The sequence below is a fragment of the Ranitomeya imitator genome, chromosome 3 (genome assembly GCF_032444005.1).
Source record: "Ranitomeya imitator isolate aRanImi1 chromosome 3, aRanImi1.pri, whole genome shotgun sequence".
Classification (NCBI taxonomy): Eukaryota; Metazoa; Chordata; class Amphibia; order Anura; family Dendrobatidae; genus Ranitomeya; species Ranitomeya imitator.
The window spans coordinates 674,583,636-674,609,844 of NC_091284.1; the positions used below are offsets into that span (position 1 = coordinate 674,583,636).

The 26,209-nt window shown below is 42.0% G+C and overlaps 1 protein-coding gene across 3 annotated transcripts in view; it reads right to left on the minus strand.

The window, feature by feature from the left end:
• Positions 1–1,143: 1,143 nt before the first annotated feature.
• Positions 1,144–26,209, minus strand: part of C1QL4 (complement C1q like 4) — a 217,412-nt gene continuing 192,346 nt past the window's right edge. The window contains exons 2-3 of one of the 3 annotated variants that reach the window (XR_011319376.1): positions 3,063–3,993; positions 1,144–2,791 (exon numbers count right to left, since the gene is read on the minus strand). Coding sequence is in view for 1 of the 3 variants with exons in the window: in XM_069758361.1 (XP_069614462.1) it covers positions 3,814–3,993 (180 nt within the window). In the remaining 2 variants the exon portion in view is untranslated. Of the gene's footprint in view, positions 3,994–26,209 lie in introns of all 3 variants that reach the window. The other 2 variants (XM_069758361.1, XR_011319377.1) reach the window with 2 other exon arrangements.

The window sequence follows — 26,209 nt, forward strand, 5'->3', positions numbered from 1 at the left end:
CTTCCTGCCGCGGCTTCTGCGCAGGCGTACTTTATCTGCCCTGTTGAGGGCAGTGCAAAGTACTGCAGTGCACAGGCGCTGGGCTTCTCGTACCTTGCACAGCACCTGCACACTGCAGTACTTTGCTCTGCCCTCAAAGGGAATCTCGCTTTCTGTCATATCAGACGCCTTGTTGTGGATAAATCATCTTTTATCACTTTTATCATCTTTTATCACTTTATGTAAATGTCCTCTTCCAAGCTATGGGGATAACTTGATATCTGCGATCTGTTGTCTTATTGCAGAGAGATTCACATTTACTGTATCTTATATGTAAGTGACCCCTTCCAGGCTATGGGGAGGATGTTGCCTGGAAGACAAGTCTGTTTCCAGAGCTTATTTTACATGAAGGGGAGTTACTAGTACACTCCCTGATAGAAATTATGTAGCTTATCCATGTTCCTGATAACTTCATTAATAAATTGTTGAACCACATGGATGCAGTCGTTCAAGCTCATGGAAGTCACACATAATATTAAATATGGCTCTAATAGCACCACAACTTCATTCACCAATGTTATGCAACATATATTTGTATTTTAAGTTAATTATTTGTTTGAATATCACATTACTTTCTGTGGGTCACAAAACGATTGCCTTGCCAAAATCTGACAATTCTGTGTCCATTAACTGATCAATATTTCTGCATTGATGCCAATTTATTTTTAGATGGCTTACGACGGTTGATCACATTGACAGATTCCCTTTAAGATCTGAGATGCTTCAGAAGTTCAGAGATGTTGAGGGGATTTCTTGATCAGGATGACCACAGTATGTGAAGCCGTACATTTTTATTCTGTCAAACCATCAACCATTTCCTACGTACACTTTGGGAGTTAGCATATTGTTAAAAGACAGGTATTCCATCATGAAAAATAGGCAGCATTGATTGAGGAGCATTATTTAGGACTGTGGAATAGAATCTCTGAGACAATTGTTCAACAAATTCAAGAAAAAAATCCTAGACCAATTCAAAACTGTAAGAACCCTCATTTTGTGGAAGCAAGCCGGGTTTTGAGCTTCTTTGTTTGGTACTACACATATCATACAGCATAAAAGAATTAATCAATTCAAATCAATGTTTTTATGGAAGAAACACTAGCTCAGTGAATAATTTGTGTGATTTTATTGTCCTTACAGTGGTTAAATAGATTATTACATCCTAGTATAAATTTTGCCAAAATCATTAACTCTTGTCCGTTAGCTTACGCTTTGCTGAATTTTCTAAAATCAGTCATTTCTTTGAAAACCCTGTGAGCTCTCCTCTTGATACAATATAGCCTGGTTCTTAGGTCAAGGGCACCATGTAAACATTTGGATATTACCCATATTTGCTAAGATACAGAGATAATACATAAATAAATCTTTATGTTCACTATTTGTACTTAGCTCACTAACCACATATTTCTAATTTTTGTTTTCAGATTTTTTTATCTTCATGAAGGAGATACGATCTTATTTCAAGAGAGTTTCCTTATGATTCATCTTACCACAATAAACATCAGATTACAGGAAACTGGACACAGTAAAAATGCTGAAGAATAAAGGTATAAGGCAAACACTGCAGCATTATTTTTTTATTTTATGCTTACTTGTGTTTGATACTCGATACTCCGTTAGTGTTTAGGCTTAGAGACATTGACTCCTCATAAGTGGTTTGGAATCACGTGTGTTTTATTGTTAGTAGTACAAAACACTCCAATATTTCACGCTGCACAACACAGAGACATGGGACAGAGAGGTGGAGGCTTGAACCCAGCGGCATGCACAACTACAGCACTACTTTCAGTGCCAGAGTCAAAACAATACTTGATGCATACCCCTTCTCTGTCTCACTTTTCAGGAGTGGGACTGGGCACTCAGGTTCCATTGTGCACATTACGCTCAACCACTTATTCCCCAACACACATACAACATATGTCAAAATTTATGTAACACATTTGGGTTTCAAAATCATTTTTTTCCCTCTTTTTCTGCTGTAGAAGAGTTCACACAGATTGAGTTTAATGAGACAGCACATTTCCAAAGAATCTGTGTTGTTTTTGTACCCCTGTAGTAACTTGTCTGTACTGACACATTGATGGTCAGATGTATACTTTGGCTCTTGAAACAAGGCAAAGAGATCATAGAGCTTGCCTTTGAGAAAAGGCGTCGGATGCAGATATGATTGTGAAACATGAGGTATGGAACTATATTCTGAAAATCGGGTGAAGCAGATACAGATGCATATTTCTCTTGACAAACATAGAGCCTTGAGGTTATGTTGTGGCTAAACAATAATAGTTTTAGACCATTAGCATTTTAGATATTTGTCCAGAATTAATTTAAGAGCTGAAAAAGTCAACTTAACACTTGGAAAACATTTTGGACTTTATGGTAGTCAATAGTCACACTGGCGCCCACCCTAAAATCTACCAATCCTCAGCTGCTGGAATCAAACAGGGTAGTGCCGCCCTGTATCTCAATGCACAACTGCTATAACAAATAGATACCGCACTTGAGGGTGAATAAAAAGAGAACTAAACAGGGTATCTAAAGAACAAATAGCCTAAAAGGAGCCCAAGTGTATTCCAAAATTGATGTAATACCACTACAACCAGTTACAAACAATCAATCAAAGCCCCTAAACTGCCCACATAGTGTAATTATATTCATAACATGTACTTATAGCCATCAGCTTACCTCTATTGTAATGGATGTTGCTGCATGTGGGGCAGTGCTGAATAACTGTTCACCTGCCTGGGGTATACACCTGGGGCTGCGGCGCTGTCTGTATCGAGTGATAGAATGCAGTACAAAACCAAGGAAGATCCGGATGGTAGCGTTCCCTGGATACCACGTGAAGCAAAAAAAAGATGTCAGATAGGCTCCTCCTACTAGTGACATCACTAGTAGGAGGAGCCTATCGACCATTTTTTTGCTTCACGTGGTATCCAGGGAACGCTACCGGCCAGAGCTTCCCTGCTTTTGTACTGCGTTCTATCACCCGATACATACAGCGTCGCAGCCCCGGGTGTATACACCAGGCAGGTGAACAGTTATTCAGCACTGCCCCATATGCAGCAACATTAATTACAATAGAGGTAAGCTGATGGCTATAGGTACCTGTTATGAATATAATTACACTATGTGGGCAGTTTAGGGGCTTTTATTGATTGTAACTGGTTGTAGTGGTATTACATCAGTATTGGACTTTATGTTCTAGGTGAAAGATACTCCATTAGCTGATGACTGCTATATTGTTTATATAAAGGGTCTGTCAATTATATATTTCTATGTTTTCCGCATGTTGATACGAAGTGACATAGTTAACTACACACATGCACACATATGGTTCACCTTAATCATATGAGATATTTGCCCCAGTTTTAGCCCCCCATGCTCCAATATCCTGCAAAGACAACAAAAGATGGGACACTGATTTATTCATAACCTCAAAGATGAAAGGTTGAAAACCAGCAAATATAAATTAGGTTCTGCAATTCAGAAAAAATAAGTCCTGATTTCTGGCCACCTGTGATAGAAGCTTATGTGGTCACTTCTTTCCTTGACCTCTCCTTTGCTAGATGAGTCATTATGTCACTGGGCATACTAGCAATTTTTAGCAGAAAGGGGTTAAGATATGTCCTACAGGTCAGCATTGAGGAAAAGTAATATGGAGCAACATTATTAAGTCTTGCAGGTTATGAATTACTGGAGATTACTGGAGCATTGTTCTGCAAATTTCTGGTGAGGAAAGGGTTCATGAAGATTGTTTGCAGCTCCTCCCGTTCCTCAGTCAGGATAGATTATGAATCCAGAGAAGGTACTGTATTTGTTTGTGTTCCCACCATGGACTTTGCCGCCATCCAACTTTACATAGACCTCATCCCCCACATCTAAATGAAGTATTACGCTGTTGCTAGCATAGTCATAGTTCTGATCTGCATCCTGAGCAATGGCACTAGCTCGAACCTGCAGGAGAAAAGAAAACAAGAGCAGTCACTATTTGGAGCAGAAAACGTGTCAGAATGGTCAACATATTAGTAGACTATACAATAAATGTGCATAAAAGGACCCAAATATACATATAGCACACCTGCTCCAACCTCTGATGGAAAAAACAGGCCTGATTATGGACAACCAAATTACTGTACACATCTGTAAACTTAAGACACTTGTGATCCATCTCTGATTATTAGGATTTAGACAGAGTGGTCACCAGTATCTGGTAGTGTTGTAAATCTAATTTTTTCCATTATTTAAATAATAACACTGGTAATGGTCAACACTAAAAAATCATCAGCAAAGGTAATATGTCTGTTTTATGAGTTTGATGTGCTGATTACAAAAATATGCTTAGTTTTTCTCTATCATATAAAGTTTCTGAGATAGAAGTATTTTTGTTATTACGCTATTTCTGCATTTTCAATGGTTTTTCCTATGTTATTCCCATTTCTTTGCTTGTCTTACTTAATTGTGAATTTTCTTACAGGGTCAACAACAATAAAGGTTTTAGTGAGTTTTATGGGAAGGAGTATTGACAGTCCAGTCAACAAATGACTGCTTCTCGGAAAGTCACATGTTATGGGGAGGAGCTAACTGTTATGAGGCGGTAAGATTTGTGTCAGTCAGAAAAGGATGGTGATGGCAGCAAGGACTGGTATGTGAGACTCTGATAGGAGACAGGCCTCTACAGGCATCTGAGCCCTGCCACATGGAGATAGAAGGGAAGGCAGCGGATAGCTGCCCCTGTGAGAGGATTTTCACTGCATTTCTGGGGAGGCAAGTCACCACAGAGGGAAGAAAACAGCTCAGCCACTGAGGTGTAACTGAGTGAGGGTCTCCACAGAGAGAAAACCTGAAAGCTGCCAGTATCACACTGAGAAACTGCCTGTTTGCAAATGTTCATCTGTAAGGAATAGGCTGACCCATTTACCTCATAACTGTATATAGATAACTACCAGATTACCTCCAGTAAAATCAGTTCTAAATACAAACTGCCTCTGTCATCTCTGGGGAAATATCTACATATAGTCGGTTGGCTCATCGCGTTTTTTTTTTAGCTTGTCACCACCATTAAACTGAACTTACTCTATTGTTTGATCTGATTTAAAGGAGAAAAATGCCCCGACAGTGTATCAATCATCTGAACAGATTCTGCTATGTGTGTGGTTCTTTTACACCAAAAGGCCAAGTAAGTTCAATCACTCATGATATTAAAAAGATGTACCAGATGTACTTTAAGTGTCCACTTGGTGATGAAGAAAAAAGCTGGGCCCCTCATGTGATATGCTCAAGTTGTTCAAATGGTCTTCATGACTGGTTGAATATGAGGAAAGTGGCTATGCCATTTTCTGTTCCCATGATTTGGAGAGAACCCAAAAATCATAGTGATGACTGCTACTTTTGCTTTATCAAACTGAAGGGTTTTTCTATGAAGACTAAACATAAGATTAATTACGCTGAACTTGAATCTGCGATTAAGCCAGTTCCACATGATGATACCTTGCCAGTTCCTGTAGCACCGTTGTCTGGATTGGATGAAAATTAAGTAGAATATGAAGATTATGGAGCTGAAGCTACTGGCAAAGACATGGAGACCTCAAGTCAAGATGAGTCTGTACCTGATGGAGCAGCCGAGGAGCCAGAACGTTTTACTCAACATGAATTAAATGATCTCATCAGAGACCTTTCATTGTCAAAAGATAAAGCTGAACTTCTTGCACCTAGGTTGAAACAGAAGAATCTTCTTCATGATGATGTCAAAGTGTGTTATTACCAAAACAAAAGTAACACTTTAACACAATTTTTCACAGTTGATGGACCAATGGTGTACTGTAACAATGTGAATGGCCTCTTTGAAGAACTAAATCAAGAGTATTTTGTTGCAGATTGGCGATTGTTTATTGACTCATCCCAGAGAAGTTTGAAAGCAGTGTTGCTTCACAATGGAAATATGAAACCCTTAATCCCTATTGCTCACTCATGTCTTCTAAAGTAAAGTTATGAAAATCTGTCAGTTGTTTTGGATGTAATACAATATAAACATCATCAATGGAATATCTGTAGAGATTTGAAAGTGATTGGTCTGTTAATTGAATGAAAGGAGGTTTCACAAAATATTCTTGCTCCTTTTGTTTGTGGGACAGTAGAAATAGAGCACAGCATTATGTTCATCGTGATTGGGGACAGAGAAACATCTATGCTCCAGGTAGAGACAATGTTCAGCATAATCCTTTAGTTACTCCAGCAAAAATCTTTCTTACTCCACTACATATAAAGTTGGGATTGATTAAAAACTTTGCGAAAGCCATGGCAAAGACAAATTCACAAGGGCTCCAGTACATTTCACAGAAATTCTCCAGCATTTCACCAGCAAAACTGAAGGTATTTGCTGGTCCTCAGATCAGAGAGGTTATGAGAGATAATATGTTCGAAGGAACTCTAAATGATAAGGAATTGGGATCTTAAGATTTAGGTGGATCTGTGAAAACTTTGTTGAGGAACTGCTAAATGCATACCAGTGTCTTGGATGTCGCATGTCTCTGAAAATGCACTTTTGCATTCACATTTAGATTTCTTCTCTCAAAATCTAGGGGATGTAAGCAATGAACAAGGCGAGTGGTTTCACCAGGACATTAAAGTAATGGTACACCACTACCAGGGTTTTTGGAATGACTCAATTATGGCAGATTACTTTTGGATTTATATAGGGACAACCTTGAAAAATCGTATCAACGACAGTCTAATTTCAAGCACTTTTAATTTCTGCTCATATTTTAGTTTCTATTATGCATGTGAAATTATTTTGGTTCAATAAAAACTTTTTTGTAAGATGAAGCATTTTTTTCTGATATGTAGATTACTGTTTTCCTAATGTCGCCAGTATATTTCCTATACCTTATAATAATGATGCTGCTCCATGGAAACTATACGTGCTACAGAAAAACTATAAACATTTTTTAAATCATGACAAAACGATGATTCAGAAAAGTACTATATAAAGTCACCTACGATGATTACAAAAAATTTTTTTTGTAGACCTGTGTAATTAGAATGCATAATATTTTTAAATCAAGTTTTTATGTTAAACATTATTATTATTATTATTTATTTATATAGCACCATTAATTCCATGGTGCTGTACATGAAACATATACAGTGCCTTGCGCATAAAGATACCAAATGTAAATTTTTGGTGAAGAATCAAAAACAAGTAGAACACAATTGTGAAGTTGAATGAAATGTATTGGTTATTTTACATTTTTGTGGAAAATCAAAAACTGAAAAGTGGGGTGTGCAATATTATTCGGCCCCTTTACTTTCAGTGCAGCAAACTCACTCCAGAAGTTCATTGTGGATCTCTGCATGATCCAGTGTTGTCCTAAATGCCTAATGATGATAAATATAATCCACCTGTATGTAATCAAGTCTCCGTATAAATGCAACTGTTCTGTGATAGTCTCAGGGTTCTGTTTTTTAAGCATAGAGAGCATCATGAAGACCAAGGAACACAACAGGTAGGTTTGTGATACTGTTGTGGAGAAGTTTAAAGCCGGATTTGGATACAAAATGATTTCCAAAACTTTAAACATCCCAAGGAGCACTGTGTAAGTGATTATATTGAAATGGAAGGAGTATCATACCACTGTAAATCTACCAAGACCCGGCCGTCCCTCTAAACTTTCATCTCAAATCAGGAGAAGACTGGTCACAGATGCAGCCAAGAGGCCCATGATCACTCTGGATGAATTGCAGAGATCTACAGCTGAGGTGGGACAGCCTGTCCATAGGACAACAATCAGTTGTACACTGCACAACTCTGGCCTTTATTGAAGAGTGGCAAGAAGAAAACCATTTCTCAAAGATATCCATAAAAAGTGTTGTTTAAAGTGTGCAACAAGCCACCTGGGAGACACACCAAACATGTGGAAGAAGGTGCTCTGTCAGACGAAACCAAAATTGAACTTTTTGGCAACAATGCCAAACTGTTACGGATCTGCAGCTAAGGACTAGTGTAGAGGGGTGAACAGCGGATCCTGTACTACGACTAGGCTGAAACCCTATGATGGAGTGGGCGACCTATTCCTTGTGAATAGACCCGCCGACGTTTCCTAGGCTAAACTCAAATGAAGACCTACAGGTAGGGGGGAAGGGTGTCCCTGAATGATCTAGGGACTGGGAACAAAAACAGGTAACCTCCTAGAAGGAAAGTAGAGGAAGCTGCAGAAATGAATGGAAAGCCAAAAACAAAACAGGCAGAACTAGAGATCCCAGAACTGCACAATATCAAACACAGAAAGCTAACAAGGCACCAAGCAAGAACTCTAGCGGATTAACACTGTTGTCCAGCAAGGACTGTGAGGCAGGTGCTGAGTAATAAAGGGTGATGCAATACCCTTACCTAGGACAAACCCAGCACCAGAGGAAAAAGACCAGCAGCTTGAAAACCACAACAAGATGGCGGATGGTCAAAACGAAATAGATTCTAACAGTACCTCCCCTTTTATGAGGATCCTCCAGATCCTCTTGGCCGAGCGTTATTCGGAAATCTCCTGTTAAAAGCGTTAATCCGCCTTGAGGCTGAGATGTCCTCAGCTTTCACCCAGGGGGCCGAAACCCTTCCAGGACACGAGATACTGCAACCTTCCTCTGTGCCACCTGGAATCTAGAATGCGTGAAATCTCAAACTCGCCGTCCTCATCAATTGGAGGAACAATCGGCATCGTCTCCTTATCTGGCGTGTCAACTCTCTTCGGTAAAGATACATAAAAAACTTAATTAATTTTCCAGGACGAGGGGATGTCCAATCTCACCGCTGCCGAGTTGACAACCTGAACCACTTTGAAGGGTCCTACAAACCTGGGTCCCAGTTTTTTTTAGAAGGGATCTTCAAACGCAGATTCTTAGAGGACAAACAGACCATGTCCCCAACTGCAAACAATGCCTCCCTTCTTTTCTTGTCAAAATATTTCTTTGACCTCCTATTTGCCTCTTTCAAATTATGGTGGTCACTGTTCCAAACCTTTTCCAAATTTCCAGAAAAACTCCCCTCCTCAAGCACCGCCGCCCCAATCTTAGAAAACGGACTGAAAGATGGATGTCTCCCTGTACAGCAAAAAAAAAAGAACACCCAGCCGAGGAAGAAGTATTATTACTAAGAGCAAACTCAGCTATTGGTACAGTAGATATTCCGACCACATCTCCTGATTGTATGCTATAAAACATCTCAAAAACTGCTCGACGTCCTGGTTCTTCCTTTTGGTCTATCCATTGGACTCCGGATGATAACCTGACGAAAATGACAAATGAACATTTAATCTGTCAAAAAAAGCACGCCAAAATCGAGCCACAAACTGTGGTCTCCTATCAGAAACAATGTCCATGGGATCACCATGGAGCCTGACAATCTCTTTCACAAATGTCTTAGCTAGAGTCTTGGCGCAGGGTAATTTATTGAACGAAACCAGATGACACATCTTACTAAACCGATCCACAACAAACTAGATGACAGAAAAACCCTCAGACCGGCAGATCGGTGATAACATCCATAGCAAGATGCATCCATGGTGAACTAGGAGCCTCCAAAGGGCAAAGCAACCCTGCAGCCAGGGCATGTGAGGCCTTAGACCTATCGTATATGGTACACTGATGCACCCACTTGATGATTTCTCTTTGCCGTACTGGCCACCAGAAACTTCGACCGATCGACTTTCTAGCGTCCGAAATCCCTGGATGATCCGCCAGGCGAGACTCATGACATTCAGCAAACATAGCTCTCCTCAAGACACAAATAATAACGGAGTGTTCATTGGTTCAGCATTCTGGTCTTCTAGGATGCTATTCTCCAACTCAGAACTCAATGCTGCCACCACCACCTCTCTCTGCAAAATACATTCCTCCTTCTCAGTATTAACAGCTGGAGAGAAACTACGAGACAAAGCATCCGATTTGTTGTTTGTCCCAGCGATATAAGTTACAGAGAAATGGAAGCCGGCAAAAAACAGTGCCCACCTAGCTTGACGGGCATTCAAATGTTTAGCAGTCTCCAAATATATCAGATTCTTATGATCAGTAAAAACCTGTATCGGATGCCTAGCCCCCTCCAAAAAATGTTGCCAATGCTCAAACGTGGGCTAATAGCCAGCAACTCTTGGTTCCCAACATCATAGTTGAGCTCAGTCTCTGAAAACTTTTTAGAAAAAAAAGCACCCCATCCTCTCCCTCCTGGGACAGAATTGCCCCCATCCCTACTGATGAGGCATCCACCTCTGCCAGAAACGGCTTAGTCTCGTCTGTCTGGATCAAAACAGGAGCAGAGCTAAACATCTCCTTGAGATGCTCAAAAGCCTTAGCAGCATCAGTAGACCATTGGACAGTATTAGAACCCTTCTTAGTGAGGTCAGTTATAGGTTTAGCGATAACAGAAAAATTCTTTATGAATTTTCTATAATAGTTAGCAAACTCTAAAAATCGTTGAACCGACTTTAAACATTCAGGACTAGGCCACTCCAAAACTGTCTAAACCTTCACCGGGTCCATCTCAAACCCATCACTGGAGACAAAGTACCCCAAAAATCAAATTTTCTGCACCGCAAACTCACACTTAGCAAAGAGTGTGCTTTCACTCAAAATCTGTAGAACTCTCTGCCAATGCGACTCCAGATCAGGTGAGTAAATCAAAATATCTAAATAACAATAACACTTCTACCGATCAACAGTCTCCGAATGTCATTAATTAAATTTTGAAATACGCAGGCGCATTAATAAGGCCAAAAGGCATCACTGAACACTCAAATTGACCTTCCGGGGTATTAAAAGATGTCTTCCATTCATCGCCCTCCTTCACCAGCAGCAAATTATATGCTCCACGAAGGTTGATTTTAGAGAACCACTTTGATCCGGCTAGTTGGCTAAACAAATCTAGAATTAGCGGCAACGGGTAAGGAATGCACACAGTGATCTTATTAATCTACCTAAAATCCAGACACAGCCTAAGACACCCATCCTTTTTTTTACAAAATAAAATACTACGGCCACAGGGGACTTAGAGGGTCTTACAAGACCTGCAGCTAAACTAGTCTGTAGGTATTTCATTAAGGCCTCCCTCTCGGGAATCGTTAGATTAAATAAACAATTCTTAGGGAGTGTAGCACCTAGAACGAACTCAATAGCGCAATCGTAATCTCTATGGGGTGGTAGAGCTTGCGACTCAACTTCCGAAAATACCCTCCAGAAATCCTGAATGGCTTCAGGTAGCTCCCTCTTCACAATAGCAGCAATATAAACATTACAACATTTACCATAACACTCCTGACCCCAGGACCTTATAGTACCAGACAACCAGTCCAGCAAAGGATTATGCATTTTTAACCAGAGTAAACCCAGGACGACTGGAAAAGGCAATTTAGCAAAGACAAACAAGTTTATACACTCCTGATGTTCCATATTAACAATAAGTGGAAACCCAGTGATCTTTCGAGAAACGCACCCATGCGCCAGGGGAGTGTTATCAATAGCCACAACAGGAAAAGGAGATGACAATGATTCAGAATCAAACTTATATTTGTCTAGAAATGGTTGATCATAGTAACATAGTAACATAGTTAGTAAGGCCGAAAAAAGACATTTGTCCATCCAGTTCAGCCTATATTCCATCATAATAAATCCCCAGATCTACGTCCTTCTACAGAACCTAATTGTATGATACAATATTGTTCTGCTCCAGGAAGACATCCAGGCCTCTCTTGAACCCCTCGACTGAGTTCGCCATCACCACCTCCTCAGGCAAGCAATTCCAGATTCTCACTGCCCTAACAGTAAAGAATCCTCTTCTATGTTGGTGGAAAAACCTTCTCTCCTCCAGACGCAAAGAATGCCCCCTTGTGCCCGTCACCTTCCTTGGTATAAACAGATCCTCAGCGAGATATTTGTATTGTCCCCTTATATACTTATACATGGTTATTAGATCGCCCCTCAGTCGTCTTTTTTCTAGACTAAATAATCCTAATTTCGCTAATCTATCTGGGTATTGTAGTTCTCCCATCCCCTTTATTAATTTTGTTGCCCTACTTTGTACTCTCTCTAGTTCCATTATATCCTTCCTGAGCACCGGTGCCCAAAACTGGACACAGTACTCCATGTGCGGTCTAACTAGGGATTTGTACAGAGGCAGTATAATGCTCTCATCATGTGTATCCAGACCTCTTTTAATGCACCCCATGATCCTGTTTGCCTTGGCAGCTGCTGCCTGGCACTGGCTGCTCCAGGTAAGTTTATCATTAACTAGGATCCCCAAGTCCTTCTCCCTGTCAGATTTACCCAGTGGTTTCCCATTCAGTGTGTAATGGTGACATTGATTCCTTCTTCCCATGTGTATAACCTTACATTTATCATTGTTAAACCTCATCTGCCACCTTTCAGCCCAAGTTTCCAACTTATCCAGATCCATCTGTAGCAGAATACTATCTTCTCTTGTATTAACTGCTTTACATAGTTTTGTATCATCTGCAAATATCGATATTTTACTGTGTAAACCTTCTACCAGATCATTAATGAATATGTTGAAGAGAACAGGTCCCAATACTGACCCCTGCGATACCCCACTGGTCACAGCGACCCAGTTAGAGACTATACCATTTATAACCACCCTCTGCTTTCTATCACTAAGCCAGTTACTAACGCATTTACACACAATTTCCCCCAGACCAAGCATTCTCATTTTGTGTACCAACCTCTTGTGCGGCACGGTATCAAACGCTTTGGAAAAATCGAGATATACCACGTCCAATGACTCACCGTGGTCCAGCCTATAGCTTACCTCTTCATAAAAACTGATTAGATTGGTTTGACAGGAGCGATTTCTCATAAACCCATGCTGATATGGAGTTAAACAGTTATTCTCATTGAGATAATCCAGAATAACATCCCTCAGAAACCCTTCAAATATTTTACCAACAATAGAGGTTAGACTTACTGGCCTATAATTTCCAGGTTCACTTTTAGAGCCCTTTTTGAATATTGGCACCACATTTGCTATGCGCCAATCCTGCGGAACAGACCCTGTCGCTATAGAGTCCCTAAAAATAAGAAATAATGGTTTATCTATTACATTACATAGTTCTCTTAGTACTCGTGGGTGTATGCCATCCGGACCCGGAGATTTATCTATTTTAATCTTATTTAGCCGGTTTCGCACCTCTTCTTGGGTTAGATTGGTGACCCTTAATATAGGGTTTTCATTGTTTCTTGGGATTTCACCTAGCATTTCATTTTCCACCGTGAATACCGTGGAGAAGAAGGTGTTTAATATGTTAGCTTTTTCCTCGTCATCTACAACCATTCTTTCCTCACTATTTTTTAAGGGGCCTACATTTTCAGTTTTTATTCTTTTACTATTGATATAGTTGAAGAACAGAGTGCAGAGTGCAGAGTGCAGAACCACAATCCACCATTACCTGAAAATCAATGGAATGACCACGATAGGTGGTATTTCCAGAAAACAAAACTCCTGCGGACCGTAAAAACACAATACGAATGGGAGTGTTGCTCCTACTGACTTTTTTCTTTTTCTTCCTTATGCGACCATCGCATTGCTTAATAAAATAGTCAGCCTTACCCCAATACAAGCATAGCCCCTCAGAGAACCTCCTCTACCTCTCCTGGAAATGAGAGGACATCGCCCCAAGTTGCATTGGTTCCCCGCAGTCAACGCGGGTATCCTGAGAAGCTTGGTCGAGCATAGTAAGAGCCTTCTTTTCATTCTGCCTGTCTCTCAATCTTCTATCCACACGGATAGCTAACTGCATAGCAATTTACAAAGTGTCAGGTGCAGGATATGTAATGAGTAAATCTTTAACGCTTTCAATCAAACCTGCTAAAAACTGACTCTTGAGCGCTGGGTCATTCCACCTGACCTCTGTGGACCATCGTCTGAACAGGGTGCAATACCTCTTAGCATCACTAGAACCCTGTTTGAGCTGTCTGAGCTCTACCTCAGCTAATGTGACCCGATCAGGATCATCATATAACAACCCCATAGAAGTAAAAAATGCTTCAACTGATGTCAAACAAGGATCATCAAGACGTAATGAAAATGCCCAAATTTGGGGTTCACTTCGCAATAAAGACATGATAATCCCTACACGCTGTAATTCATCCCATGAGGATCTATGTCTAAGCCAAAAATATAGTAAACATGCTTTTTTAAACGTAAAAAATTCCTGCCGTTTTTCAGAAAAAAACTCAGGTAATCCTACTTTTGGTTCTTCAGAGCGTGTTTCAGGGCAATTACTCAGGTGCTGCTGTATGCTGGCTACTTCCAAAGTTAACCCTTGCAAGCGTTGAGCGAGTTCTTGGACACTGTTCATATTGACGGAGTCCAGAAGAGGGATTTTTTTTATGTGGCTGGACAAACTGTTACAGATCTGCAGCTAAGGACTAGGGTAGAAGGGGGAACAGCTGACCCTGTACTAGGACTAGGCTGAAACCCTACAATGGTGTGGGCGACCTATTTGAAGACCTACAGGTAGGGGGGAAGGGTGTCCCTGAACGATCTAGGGACTGGGAACAAAAACAGGTAACCTCCTAGAAGGAAAATAGAGGAAGCTGCAGAAATGAATGGAAAGCCAAAAAACAAAACTGGCAGACCTAGAAATCCCAGCACTGCATGATATCAAACACAGAACGCTAACAAGGCACCAAGCCAGAACACTAGCGGATTAACACTGTTGTCCAGCAAGGACTGGGAGGCAGGTGCTGGGTAATAAAGGGTGATGCAATCACCTGACCTGGGACAAGCCCAGCACCAGAGGAAAAAGACCAGCAGCCTTAAAACCAAGATGGTGGATGGTCAAAACAAAATAGATTCTAACACAAACGATATGTTTGGCGTAAAGGCAACACAGCTCATCACCCTGAACACACCATCCTCACTGTCAGACATGGTAGTGGCAGCATCATGGTTTGAGCCTGCTTTGTATCAGCAGCGACAGGGAAGATGGTTAAAATTGATGGGAAGATGGATGCAGCCAAATACAGGACCATTCTTGAAGAAAACCTAGTCTGCAAAAGACCTGAGACTGGGACGGAGATTTGTCTTCCAACAAGACAAAGATACCAAACATAAAGCAAAATCTACAATGGAATCGTTCACAAATAAACGTATCCAGGTGTTAGAATGGCCAAGTCAAAGTCCAGACCTCAATCCAATCAAGAATCTGTGGAAAGAGCTGAAAACTGCTGTCCACAAACTATCTCCATCAAACCTCACTGAGCTCGAGCTGTTTGCCATGGAAGAACGGGCAAGAATTTCAGTCTCTCGATGTACAAAACTGATAGAGACATACCGCAAGCGACTTGCAGCTGTAATCGCAGCAAAAGGTGGCGCAACAAAGTATTAAGTTAAAGGGGCCGAATAATATTGCACGCCCCAATTTTCAGTTTTTGATTTTTCACAAAAATTTAAAATAACCAAAAAATTACGTTCAACTTCACAATTGTGTTACACTTGCTGTTGATTCTTCACCAAAAATTTACATTTGGTATTGTTAAGTTTGAAGTATGATATGTGGGAAAAGGTTGCAAAGTTCCAGGGAGCCGAATACTTTCGCAAGGCACTGTATGTTCATTAGCGAGGATAGTATCATAAATAATATCTAGCTTTTATTACTATCATATAAGAAGAGCTCGGCTTACCCATACACACACAAACAATGCAAGTAACAATAATAAAAATGGGACAAATATTAAAACGGGCATTAGTGTACCAATGCCAAGCAATATGGTTTGGACCTCACCTATTCTTCTAGGAGTACAAGGGACCGTCCTGGAGACAGGAACTTGTATGTGGGGAAGAAGATAGATGAAGTGTCCCCTGTTGTGCCCCATGTATTACTCCCGCCCTTATAAAGACAGTACCCAAGTATGATCTATAACCAAAAGACCCCTAGATCCCTACAAACACGTTTCTGCCTCAATAAAGAGGCATCTTCATGGAGAATTAATGCATGACACGACAGGGGACACTAGTTCTTCTATCTTCTTCCCCTCCCACATGCTCCTGTCTCCAGAATAATTCCTTCTACTGCAAGAAAATGGGTGAGATTCAACCTTATTACTTGGCACTGGTACACATGGGCACTTTTTGATATTTGTCCCATTTTTATTACTACTTTTGTGGTCATTTGTGTCTAAACAGAGCTCTTTTAATATGACACTAATAAAAGTTAGGTTTAATTTATGATACTCTCCTTGATTTATGTTTTGATTCTGAGAGAGAGATTTGTAGTCACCACTACCATGGGTGGAAACATTCAGTTTTGTTAAATATTTGTTAAGTTATTTTTTTTCTCATATTTCGCTTTTCATGTTACTATTTAAATAAGAAAAATCCTGGCCTGAATTCTATCACGATTCTTTCAGACCACTGAGCCATATACAGTGGCATGCAAATGTTTGGGCATCCCTGGTTAAAATTACTGTTATTGTGAACAGTTAAACAAGTTGAAGATGAAAGTATTTCTAAAACGACTAGAGTTAAAGATGACACATTTCCTTTGTATTTTAGGCAAACAAATATATAGATATTTTTATCTTTTACATTTTAAACCTATAAACAGGAAAATGGGCTGATGCAAATGTTTGGACAACCTGCATGGTTAGTACCAAGTAGCACCCCCTTTTGAAAGTATCACAGCTTGAAAATGCTTTTTGTGGAAAGATAAGAGTCTTTCAATTCTTGTTTGAGAAATTTTCCTCCATTTTTCCTTGGGAAATTCTTCCAGTTTTGTGAGATTTTTGGGTCATCTTGCATACACTTCTATTTTGAGGTACAGTCACAGATTTTCAATGGTTCAGATCAGGGGACAGTGATGACCATTGTAAAAATGTTCAGTTTGTGACTTTTGAGGTAGTTTATTGTGGATTTTGTAGAAGCCATACTCTTTTCAACTTCAGCTTTGTTTCAGATTGTGCTATGTTTGCATAGAGAATTTGTTGAAATGTAATTGAATCCATTCTTCCCTTTACCCATGAAATGTTCCCCATGCCATTGGCTGCAGCACAACCTCAAAGCATGATTGATCCACCACCATGCTTAATGGCTTGCGAGATTTTTTCCTGGAATTCTGTGCTCTTTTTCACATACTTGTGGCCAAAGAGTTCTATTTTAATCTCATCGGTCTGCAGGACTTGTTTCCAAAACACATCAGGCTTGTTTACATGTTCTATTGCAAGTGTCTCTGGACAGTAGGACAATGCAACACGGCTCCAGAGTCTCCTAAATTTTTATTAAGGATTTTTTGCAGTCAAGCAGAGGTTCTGATTTCCTTCTCTAACAATCCCAGGAACAGCTCTCATTGAAATTTTGCATGGTTTTCCAGATCTTATCTTCACCTCCATTGCTCCTGTTAACTGGCATTTCTTAATTACATTTCGAACTGATGAAAGGGCAATTTGAAAACGCTTTGCAGTCTTCTTATATCCTTATTGTGCTTTGTGGGCCTCCACCATTTTAATTTTTTATTGTGACTGGCAGCTGTTTAGACGAACCCATGGCTGCTGTTTTTTTTTCCACAAGGTTAGAGGAGGCTGGGTCTTTGTAAAGCTGGGAAATTTAAATCACCTGGCCTTTCCTAATGATGATAGTGAACAAGCCATAACCCTAACAGGGTAAGGCTAGTTTCACATTTGCGTTTAAATCTGCAGCGTTTAATCCGCATCCGCAAGTGGTGGAAAAAACGCATATAAACGCCTACAAACGAGGCGTTTTTTAAACGCATGTGGTAACGCATGCGTTAAAAAAACACCGCGTTTGTACATGTTCATATGCGTTTTTTCTTGTGTTTTTGTGCGCATGATGAGAAACTTCCCAAGAGAAAAATCTAGATAACCAGACACCACCGATGGGACTACAGAGGGCGTGTATTATGGTATTTCTTTATATAGACCCCTGAACAGCTGTAATATTCAGATTTTGCTCCTGTATCCTGTGTCATGATGGATCTTCACATGGAGAGCTTTTATTTCAACCTGGATTTAAGCATCAAGCTGTTTCTTGCCTGTGCTTTTGCTTGTGAGCAAGACAGAAATAGCAAAAGATGGAGAAGGAGACGTTGGCGTTTTTGGAGACACCCCATAATCGAACTACGGGAGAGCCGGGGAGCCTATCACATGCTGTATGGCGAGCTTAATGCCAACCCGGGTGAAATTCCATGAATATACAAGGATGTCGCAAAACTCGTTCCGGGATTTGCTTGCTCGTGTCCAAGGAACCATACGGAGACAGGACACCCAGCTCCGTAGAGCGATTCCACTGGAGGAACGTCTGCTGGTTACATTAAGGTACGTTACAAATCTAAACCAATGACAGTCCAAATTTTGTGTTTTCAGACATGTATGCTTTGGCTATTTACCTACCTTTCTTTAGCGTAAACACACCATCAATAGAATAGATTGTAATTTTTTTTGTTTCTGTTTTTCTTACAGATTTCTGGCAACCGGAGAGAGTTTATCATCCCTCCACTTCCAATACCGTCTTGGAATATCCACCCTGTCCGGAATAGTTGCGGACACCTGTCGGGCTTTGTGGAATGTACTCAGGGATGAGTTTATACCCGTACCCACCGCGGACATGTGGCTTGAAATAGCTGAAAAATTCTGGAGTGTGTGTGATTTTCCCAACTGTTTAGGTGCGGTGGATGGAAAGCACATCCGCATTATCAAACCTGCCAGAACAGGATCAGAGTTTTTTAACTATAAAAAATATTTTTCTGTTGTGCTCATGGCAATAGCTGATGCGAACTGTCGCTTCATCGCTGTGGACATTGGAGCTTTTGGCCGTGGCAACGATTCCCAGACGTTCAAGAACTCGGATATGGGCCAGCGTGTGTATGGCAACAATTTCAATTTTCCCCCGCCACAACCTCTCCCCAACACTGAAGGTCCACCGATGCCATTTGTTATGGTTGAGGATGAGGCCTTCCAGATATGTGAAAACCTACTGAAGCCCTATTCCAGTTGGGACTTGAACCACACTAGAAGGATCTTTAACTACAGACTGACCAGGGCCCGAAGAACAGTAGAGTGTTCCTTTGGCATTTTGGTTTCAAAATGGCGCATTCTTGCATCAGCCATAAATCTAAAAGTGGAAACAGTCGACGAGGTGGTCAAAGCCTGTGTGGTTCTTCACAGTTATATAATGGCTAAGGAGCAACCCAACATTGAACTGGATGAACCAGTTGCACACCCACTGCCCGATTTCCAGCATCACTCGCTGCGGTCACCTGCAGCAGTTGGTCACAATTTGCTGCATTTTTTGATTCAGATATTGGACGAGTGTCATGGCAGGACAATGTTGTTTAAATATCCTGTTGTTATTACATCTGTAACAGTAATTATCTGAAATGATAATATTTCTCATTAATAAACTTTAGTTTTGGTTGTGTTGACCGTGTCTCCTATTTTTTCCTCTACAAACCAAGGCTGTCCTAAAACTAGCAGTATTTGGTCTGTATTTAATATCAGTATTTGTAATCCAAAACCAGGAGTGGGTGTTAAAGGCAGAGGTGCTAGTTGTTATGTTAATAACATAATTAACCTCTAATTGCTCCACTCCTTGTTTTGGCTTACAAATACTGATATAAAACAATGACCACATACTGCTTGTGTTATGGCAGCCATGTTGCTTTACGCTTGGTGACGTCATTGCGTCCTGATTCTGTTCTGCAGTATCCATTGGACACAGACTGAAGAGACAATAAAAACAAACTGTCACATTCAAGAGATCTATACTCATCAAGTCAGGTGTCAGAACTAATGAATTCATGATGCACATACAGTATAACAGCCTCATGAATTCACTATTTTTGTCACCTGTGCAGGTGAGCATAGATATGCCGTGTGACCACCTTCGTTCCTTCTATTTGTGTGTAATAGATTATGTATACAGAAGAGAAAATGGAGGTTATACAAGACAGTTCTCTACTCACCAGGTCAGGTTTCAGATCTAATTTTTTTTTTTTGACACCTGACCAGTTCAGTAGAGTTCTGCCTGTATTTCCGCCATTTTCTCTTCAGACTGTAACTCAAGTCACAGCAGAAAGAAGAGATTATGGAGATAATAAATCCATTATTTATGGGCCCACCTCATATCTTTATACTAAAGACACACAAAGGTGCATTTTTTTTATAACTACTGGAGATATGATGTGGCCCAAAAATTAAGTGTGTGACGAAGTTTCTTGGCGCACGGTGTGTGTTGCCGGCGGCGATAGACACAATAAACCAAACATAATTGTGGCAAATCAAATTGTATTTATTTTTTTAACAACCCAAAAAATTTATTTAACTGCGCCGGCTTGGGGTAGAGTGATGTAAACGGGGGGTGTGAAGCACTGAGGCCTGGCTAACCGTGGACGACGCAGAGGTGACAGGAGAAGGGGCAATGAAACCAGTGGGGTCTGGTAGTTCGGGGATGGGGCTTGACACATGAGAGGCTTGAGACACAGTTGAAGGGTGAGACAAACCTAACATTACAGACACATTGGGAGGTGAAGGGGGAGGAATGCTAAGAGTTCTCTGTTTTTTTTTGTGTTTTTTTTTTTTATTTTGACGGGTTCTGGGAGGTATTGGTGGGCTGATGTGGCGTGGTAGTGGGTGACCTGTCAGTGTCCGGCTGCACCGTGTCAGAGTCCATAGCGCTCGTAGAGCGTGCAGCCATGCCAGAATCCATAGTGCTCATAGAGCGTGCAGCCATTCCAGAGTCCATAGTGCTTATAGAGCGTGCAGCCATGCCAGAGTCCATTGTGCTTGTAGAGCGTGCAGCCATGCCAGAGTCCATTGTGCTTGTAGAGCATGCAGCCATGCCAGAGTCCATAGCACTCGTAGAGCGTGCAGCCATGCCAGAGTCCATAGCCCTTGTAGAGCGGAAGGCTATGCCAGGGTCCTGCTGCATCGTGGTGGTGGCAGTACAGAAGGCCATGCCAGGGTCCTGCTGCATCGTGGTGGGGGCGGTACGGAAAGCCATGCCAATGTCCTGCTGCATCGTGGTGGTGGCGGTACGGAAAGCCATGCCAGGGTCCTGCTGCATCGTGGTGGTGGCGGTACGGAAAGCCATGCCAGGGTCCTGCTTCATCGTGGTGGTGGCGGTACGGAAAGCCATACCAGGGTCCTGCTGCATCGTGGGGTCAGTGGAGGAGGTCCAAGCAGGAGCAGCGGTTGTCACGGTGGTGGCGGTGGGATGTCCAACTGCACTCGGCATGGTGCTGGCGCTGTAGTGGTGTCTGCCTGTGAAAGGAATTGAGGTGGCCGTGCAGTGGTATGCAGCAGAGGTCGGCATTGAAGTTAATCGTGACAGTGAAGGCACAGTTGGATATGCCGCCACTGTCTGCTGGAAATACTGACTCTGCTGCATAGCCTGCACGTAAGCAGCATTGCAGGCCTGCATGACACTCAGCTGGAGATCAGGAGTAAGGTGTTCTGACATGCCCTGCTCAATTTGGTTAAAAAAATGATGAGCTGGCCTCTGGAGGTCGGCTTTCACTTGATCAAGGCTTTTGGTGACCTCCTGGATACGTGCATTCAAGAGGTTATGTGAAACATCCATTCGGTCACACAAAGCCTTGATTGCTTCGTGTAAAACCAAGCTCAAGTGCAAAAACTCGGGCATGAGTGACCTGTCCGAAGCCCTCTGCCAGGAGGAGCCCCCAAAAAAAGGGGCAGTGGAAGAGGACTGCGAAAGGGGAAGACCTGATGGACCAGCTCCCTGGTCTCCAGTTAATGTGGAAGGCCCACTTGCTGCTGCGCTGCTGGATGGCTGGGACGGGTGCACGGCTGTCAGATGAAGGACCGCTCCAGAACCTGGGCCAACAGTAGTGCTCCATGTGCTGTGAAAAAGGAAAAAGAAAATTAATACCAAAAATTATCAAGACACCAAATCCTGTGGAATAGAAACATACATAGTATGGCAATACAACACATCCAAATGCACAGGAGAAATACTTATGCTCTCTGAACAAGGACCGGTCTTAAAAATGCCAGAACACGATGGTATTTGTATTTTCGGATCCTTGCTCCTGAACCACTGGGAACACGGCTCTCTTGACACAGGTCCTTGTTGAAGCGGTCCTTAATCGAACGCCAACGTGTTTTGACTTTGCCCACTGTTTAAAAAAAAACATTTTGGTCAGAAAAAGGACTTTGGGCCGTGCTCACACAACTGTGTGTGATGAGAGAAACTCCTGAGAGTTTCTTTCATCACACACAATTGAGTGACTACGGCCAAGGTCTCTGCTGCTTCACGCTGCAGTGCAATACTTACCAAATGCACTTCGGACCCGAGTCGTGGCATTGTCCCAGCCATCCCACAGCTCTTTGGCCACCTCATTCCATAGGTGCCGCAATGTTACGTTGTTTGAGTGCAGTGGATCCCAGGTGTCCCACAACGAGACTCGCTCCTGGACCAGGGTGATGAGGAGTTCATTCTCTATGAGATCATCCTCCCGGTTTGAAACCTAAAAAATAAATAAAGTCATTAAAGTTTTGTCAATGAACATAAGGAAAAGAAAGAAAAACGATGCAGAGAAATGGCATGAATAGGAAAGTCGACATACAAAAGCATTCCAGAAGAAAAAGTAAAGAAATACGAATGGAAAGAAAGGAAGATTCAAGAGTATTACACTGAGGATACATAAAAAACAGACAGCCTTGTATATGTACCGCTGCCTTCTTTCCACCGGATCTTGACTCCGCTGCTCCTGGCCAGTCTCTGCCGCAGATGAAGAAGTGCTCTAAAAAAATGAAAAACAAAAATTGCCCCATGTGTGGATGTGACAGTGAATACTTACCAATCGGATGAGGCAAGTACTCACCTCACTCACATGCTCGACTTCTGATGGCCCAGGAAGAAACTCCTCATAAGGCCTGTCCCACACGTCCAGATAATTCCGGTACCGGAAAAATCGGTAATGGAATTAACCGTGTCCGTGTGTCCGTGTGCTCACGTGGCACATCAGTGTGGCACACGTGCGACATCCGTGTGCCGCCAGTGTGCCGACTGGGTACCACACGCACTGTGCAGGAGACAGCGCTACAGTTAAGCGCTGTCCCCTGCATCTGGTGCTGAAGCTGCCATTCATTTCTTCTCTCCAGCAGCGTTCGCTGGAGAGAAGATATGAAAAATCTTTTTTTTTGCTTTTTTTGGTGCTTAAAAAAAGATCTCTGTCCCCAACCCCCTCCCACCCCCTGTGCGCCCCCCGGCTGTTAATAAAATACTTACCCGGCTCCCTCGCTGCTTCCTCTCCTCGCCGCAGCTTCTCCTGTATGAGCGGTCACGTGGTGCCACCCATTACAGTGATGAATATGTGGCTCCACCTCCCATAGGGCGGTTTCAGCACCACGCTGGGGGGACAGCGCTTACTGTAGCGCTGTCTCCTGAACGGCACACGGACTGCACACGGACAGCATCCGTGTGCGGTACGTGTTTTACATGGATCCATTGACTTTAATGGGTCCGTGTAATACGTGCGCTCCCACGAACACTGACATGTCTCCATGTTTTTCAAACGGACACACGGTCCGTGAAAACACGGTAACATGTGCAGAGACACATTGATTTTAATGTGTCTACGTGAGTCAGTGTCTCCGGTACGTGAGGAAAGTGTCACCTCACGTACCGGAGCCACTGACGTGTGAAACCGGCCTGAGAAGAAGCCGAAGAAGACATTCTGATGCATGTAGAAAGAAAGAAATGGCAGAAATTAGGACATGTAGAGACAGATAATAGAAAATAAAGGCATTGGCTTGGATATACTCACATTGTTCTGAGGCTTGTTTTCTCAAAGGTGCTGTGGTCCGTCTGTTCTGCTTGGCTGTCTGCTGTGGTCCGTCTGTTCTGCTTGGCTGTCTGCTGAGTAGTGACCTGCAAATGTCCACTACCTCCCTTTATCACCTACTATGTGGGGGGTGGCTTATCAGTGTCTAGACATGTTGTTTTCAATTGAAACGCATGCTTCCGCGAACGCCACCAAACGCCTGTGCTTGTGAACGCATGTGTTCATATAGACAGCAATGCTTTTTTTGGCGCAAACCTTGCGCAATCAACCGCATGCGTTACCAGGCGGCAAATTGATGCCTATAAAAATTACTACATGTTGCATTTCCGCGCCAAGCCGCAAATGACGAGACGATGCATGCGTCGTCAAACGCGGTAAAACGCGAAAAATCACAAACGCATGCGTTCCTTATGTTAAATATAGGAATAAAAAACACATGCGGATATATGTGGTAGAAACGCTGCGGACACAAACGCAAATGTGAAACCGGCCTAATTAAGGTCTAAAGCTTTGGTCAAAATTATCTAAGCACACATATCTCCAATAGTGCCCAAACTTTTGCCTCAGCACATTTTACTTTTTGTAATTTTTAAAATGTAAAAGATAAAGAATTTTTTGTGGCTTAAAATACAAAAAACATGTGTCATCTTTAACCCCTTCACCCTTAAGTCTGTTTTCACCTTCCTGACCAGGCAAATTTTTACAATTCTGACCACTAAGGCCGGCGTCACACACAGCGTAAAACAATACGGTCCGTATATTACGGCCGCAATACGCTGACAAGTCCCGAAAAAAGTGGTCCGTAGCTCCTCAGTAGGCAGGGTGTGTCAGCGTTTTTTGCGCATGGCATCCTCCGTATGTAATCCGTATGGCATCCGTACTGCGTGGTTTTCTCGCAGGCTAGCAAAACCAACATACCGCTATAGAAGTGATCCATGTGTCCCAAAAAGAAAAGAAAATATATATATACTGTCTATATATATATATATATATATATATATATATATGTCAGTAGACACATATATGTATATATATTAATATTTATTCCAGCGCTATACAGCTTGAAAGCCGGTAATTCAATTACCGGCTTTTTCTTTCTCCTTCATAAAACCCGACATGATTTGAGACATGGTTTACATACAGTAAACCATGTCTTCTCTCCATTTTTTTTGCAGATTCCACACTACTAATGTCCGTAGTGTGTATCTGCAAAATTTGGCCGTTCTAGCTCTTAAAATAAAGGGTTAAATGGCGGAAAAAATTGGCGTGGGCTCCCGCGCAATTTTCTCCGCCAGAGTAGTAAAGCCAGTGACTGAGGGCAGATATTAATAGCCTGGAGAGGGTCCACGGTTATTGGCCCCCCCTGGCTAAAAACACCTGCCCCCAGCCACCCCAGAAAAGGCACATCTGGAAGATGCGCCTATTCTGGCACTTGGCCACTCTCTTCCCATTCCCGTGTAGCGGTGGGATATGGGGTAATGAAGGGTTAATGCCACCTTGCTATTGTAAGGTGACATTAAGCCTAATTAATAATGGAGAGGCGTCAATTCTGACACCTATCCATTATTAATCCAATTGTAGTGAAGGGTTAAATAAAACACAAACACATTATTTAAAATTATTTTAATGAAATAAAAACAATGGTTGTTGGAGTATTTTATTCAACGCCCAATCCAGTCACTGAAGACCCTCGTTCTGTGATTAAAAAAACATAATAAACCAACAATATACTTACCCTCCGCAGATCTGTAACGTCCAACGATGTAAATCCTTCTGAAGGGGTTAAAACATTTTGCAGCAAGGAGCTGTGCTAATGCAGGCTGCTCCTCGCTGCAAAACCCCAGGGAATGAGGCTAAAAATAGATCAATGATCTATATTTAGCTTCATTTGCGGTGAGGCGCCCTCTGCTGGCTGTTCATAGATCGTGGGAAATTACCTAGAAAGCTCCCTTGCACAAAAGTTGCAACACATGCAAACGTTGCCTCACACAAATCTTGCACATACTCAAAACGCACCACACATAAAGCTCGCCACGCGCAAAACTCGTCATCCGCAAAACTTACTGCACACAACTTGCTACACTAACCTGTCACATGCAACTCGACACACAAAAAGTTGCTACACGCATGTCGCCACACAAAACTCATCTCACAAAAGTCGCTACATGCATGTCGCCACACGCAACTCAACACACACAACTTGACACATGAAACTCGCCCTAAAACACACACAAGTCTGGTATTATCCTTCAAAAATAAAAATCTGATTAATAAGCAGACAAACTACCAGAGCAACAAATGTACCATATAGGAAATACGGCAGCTGTCAGTCACATGACCTGTCTATTATGTGTATG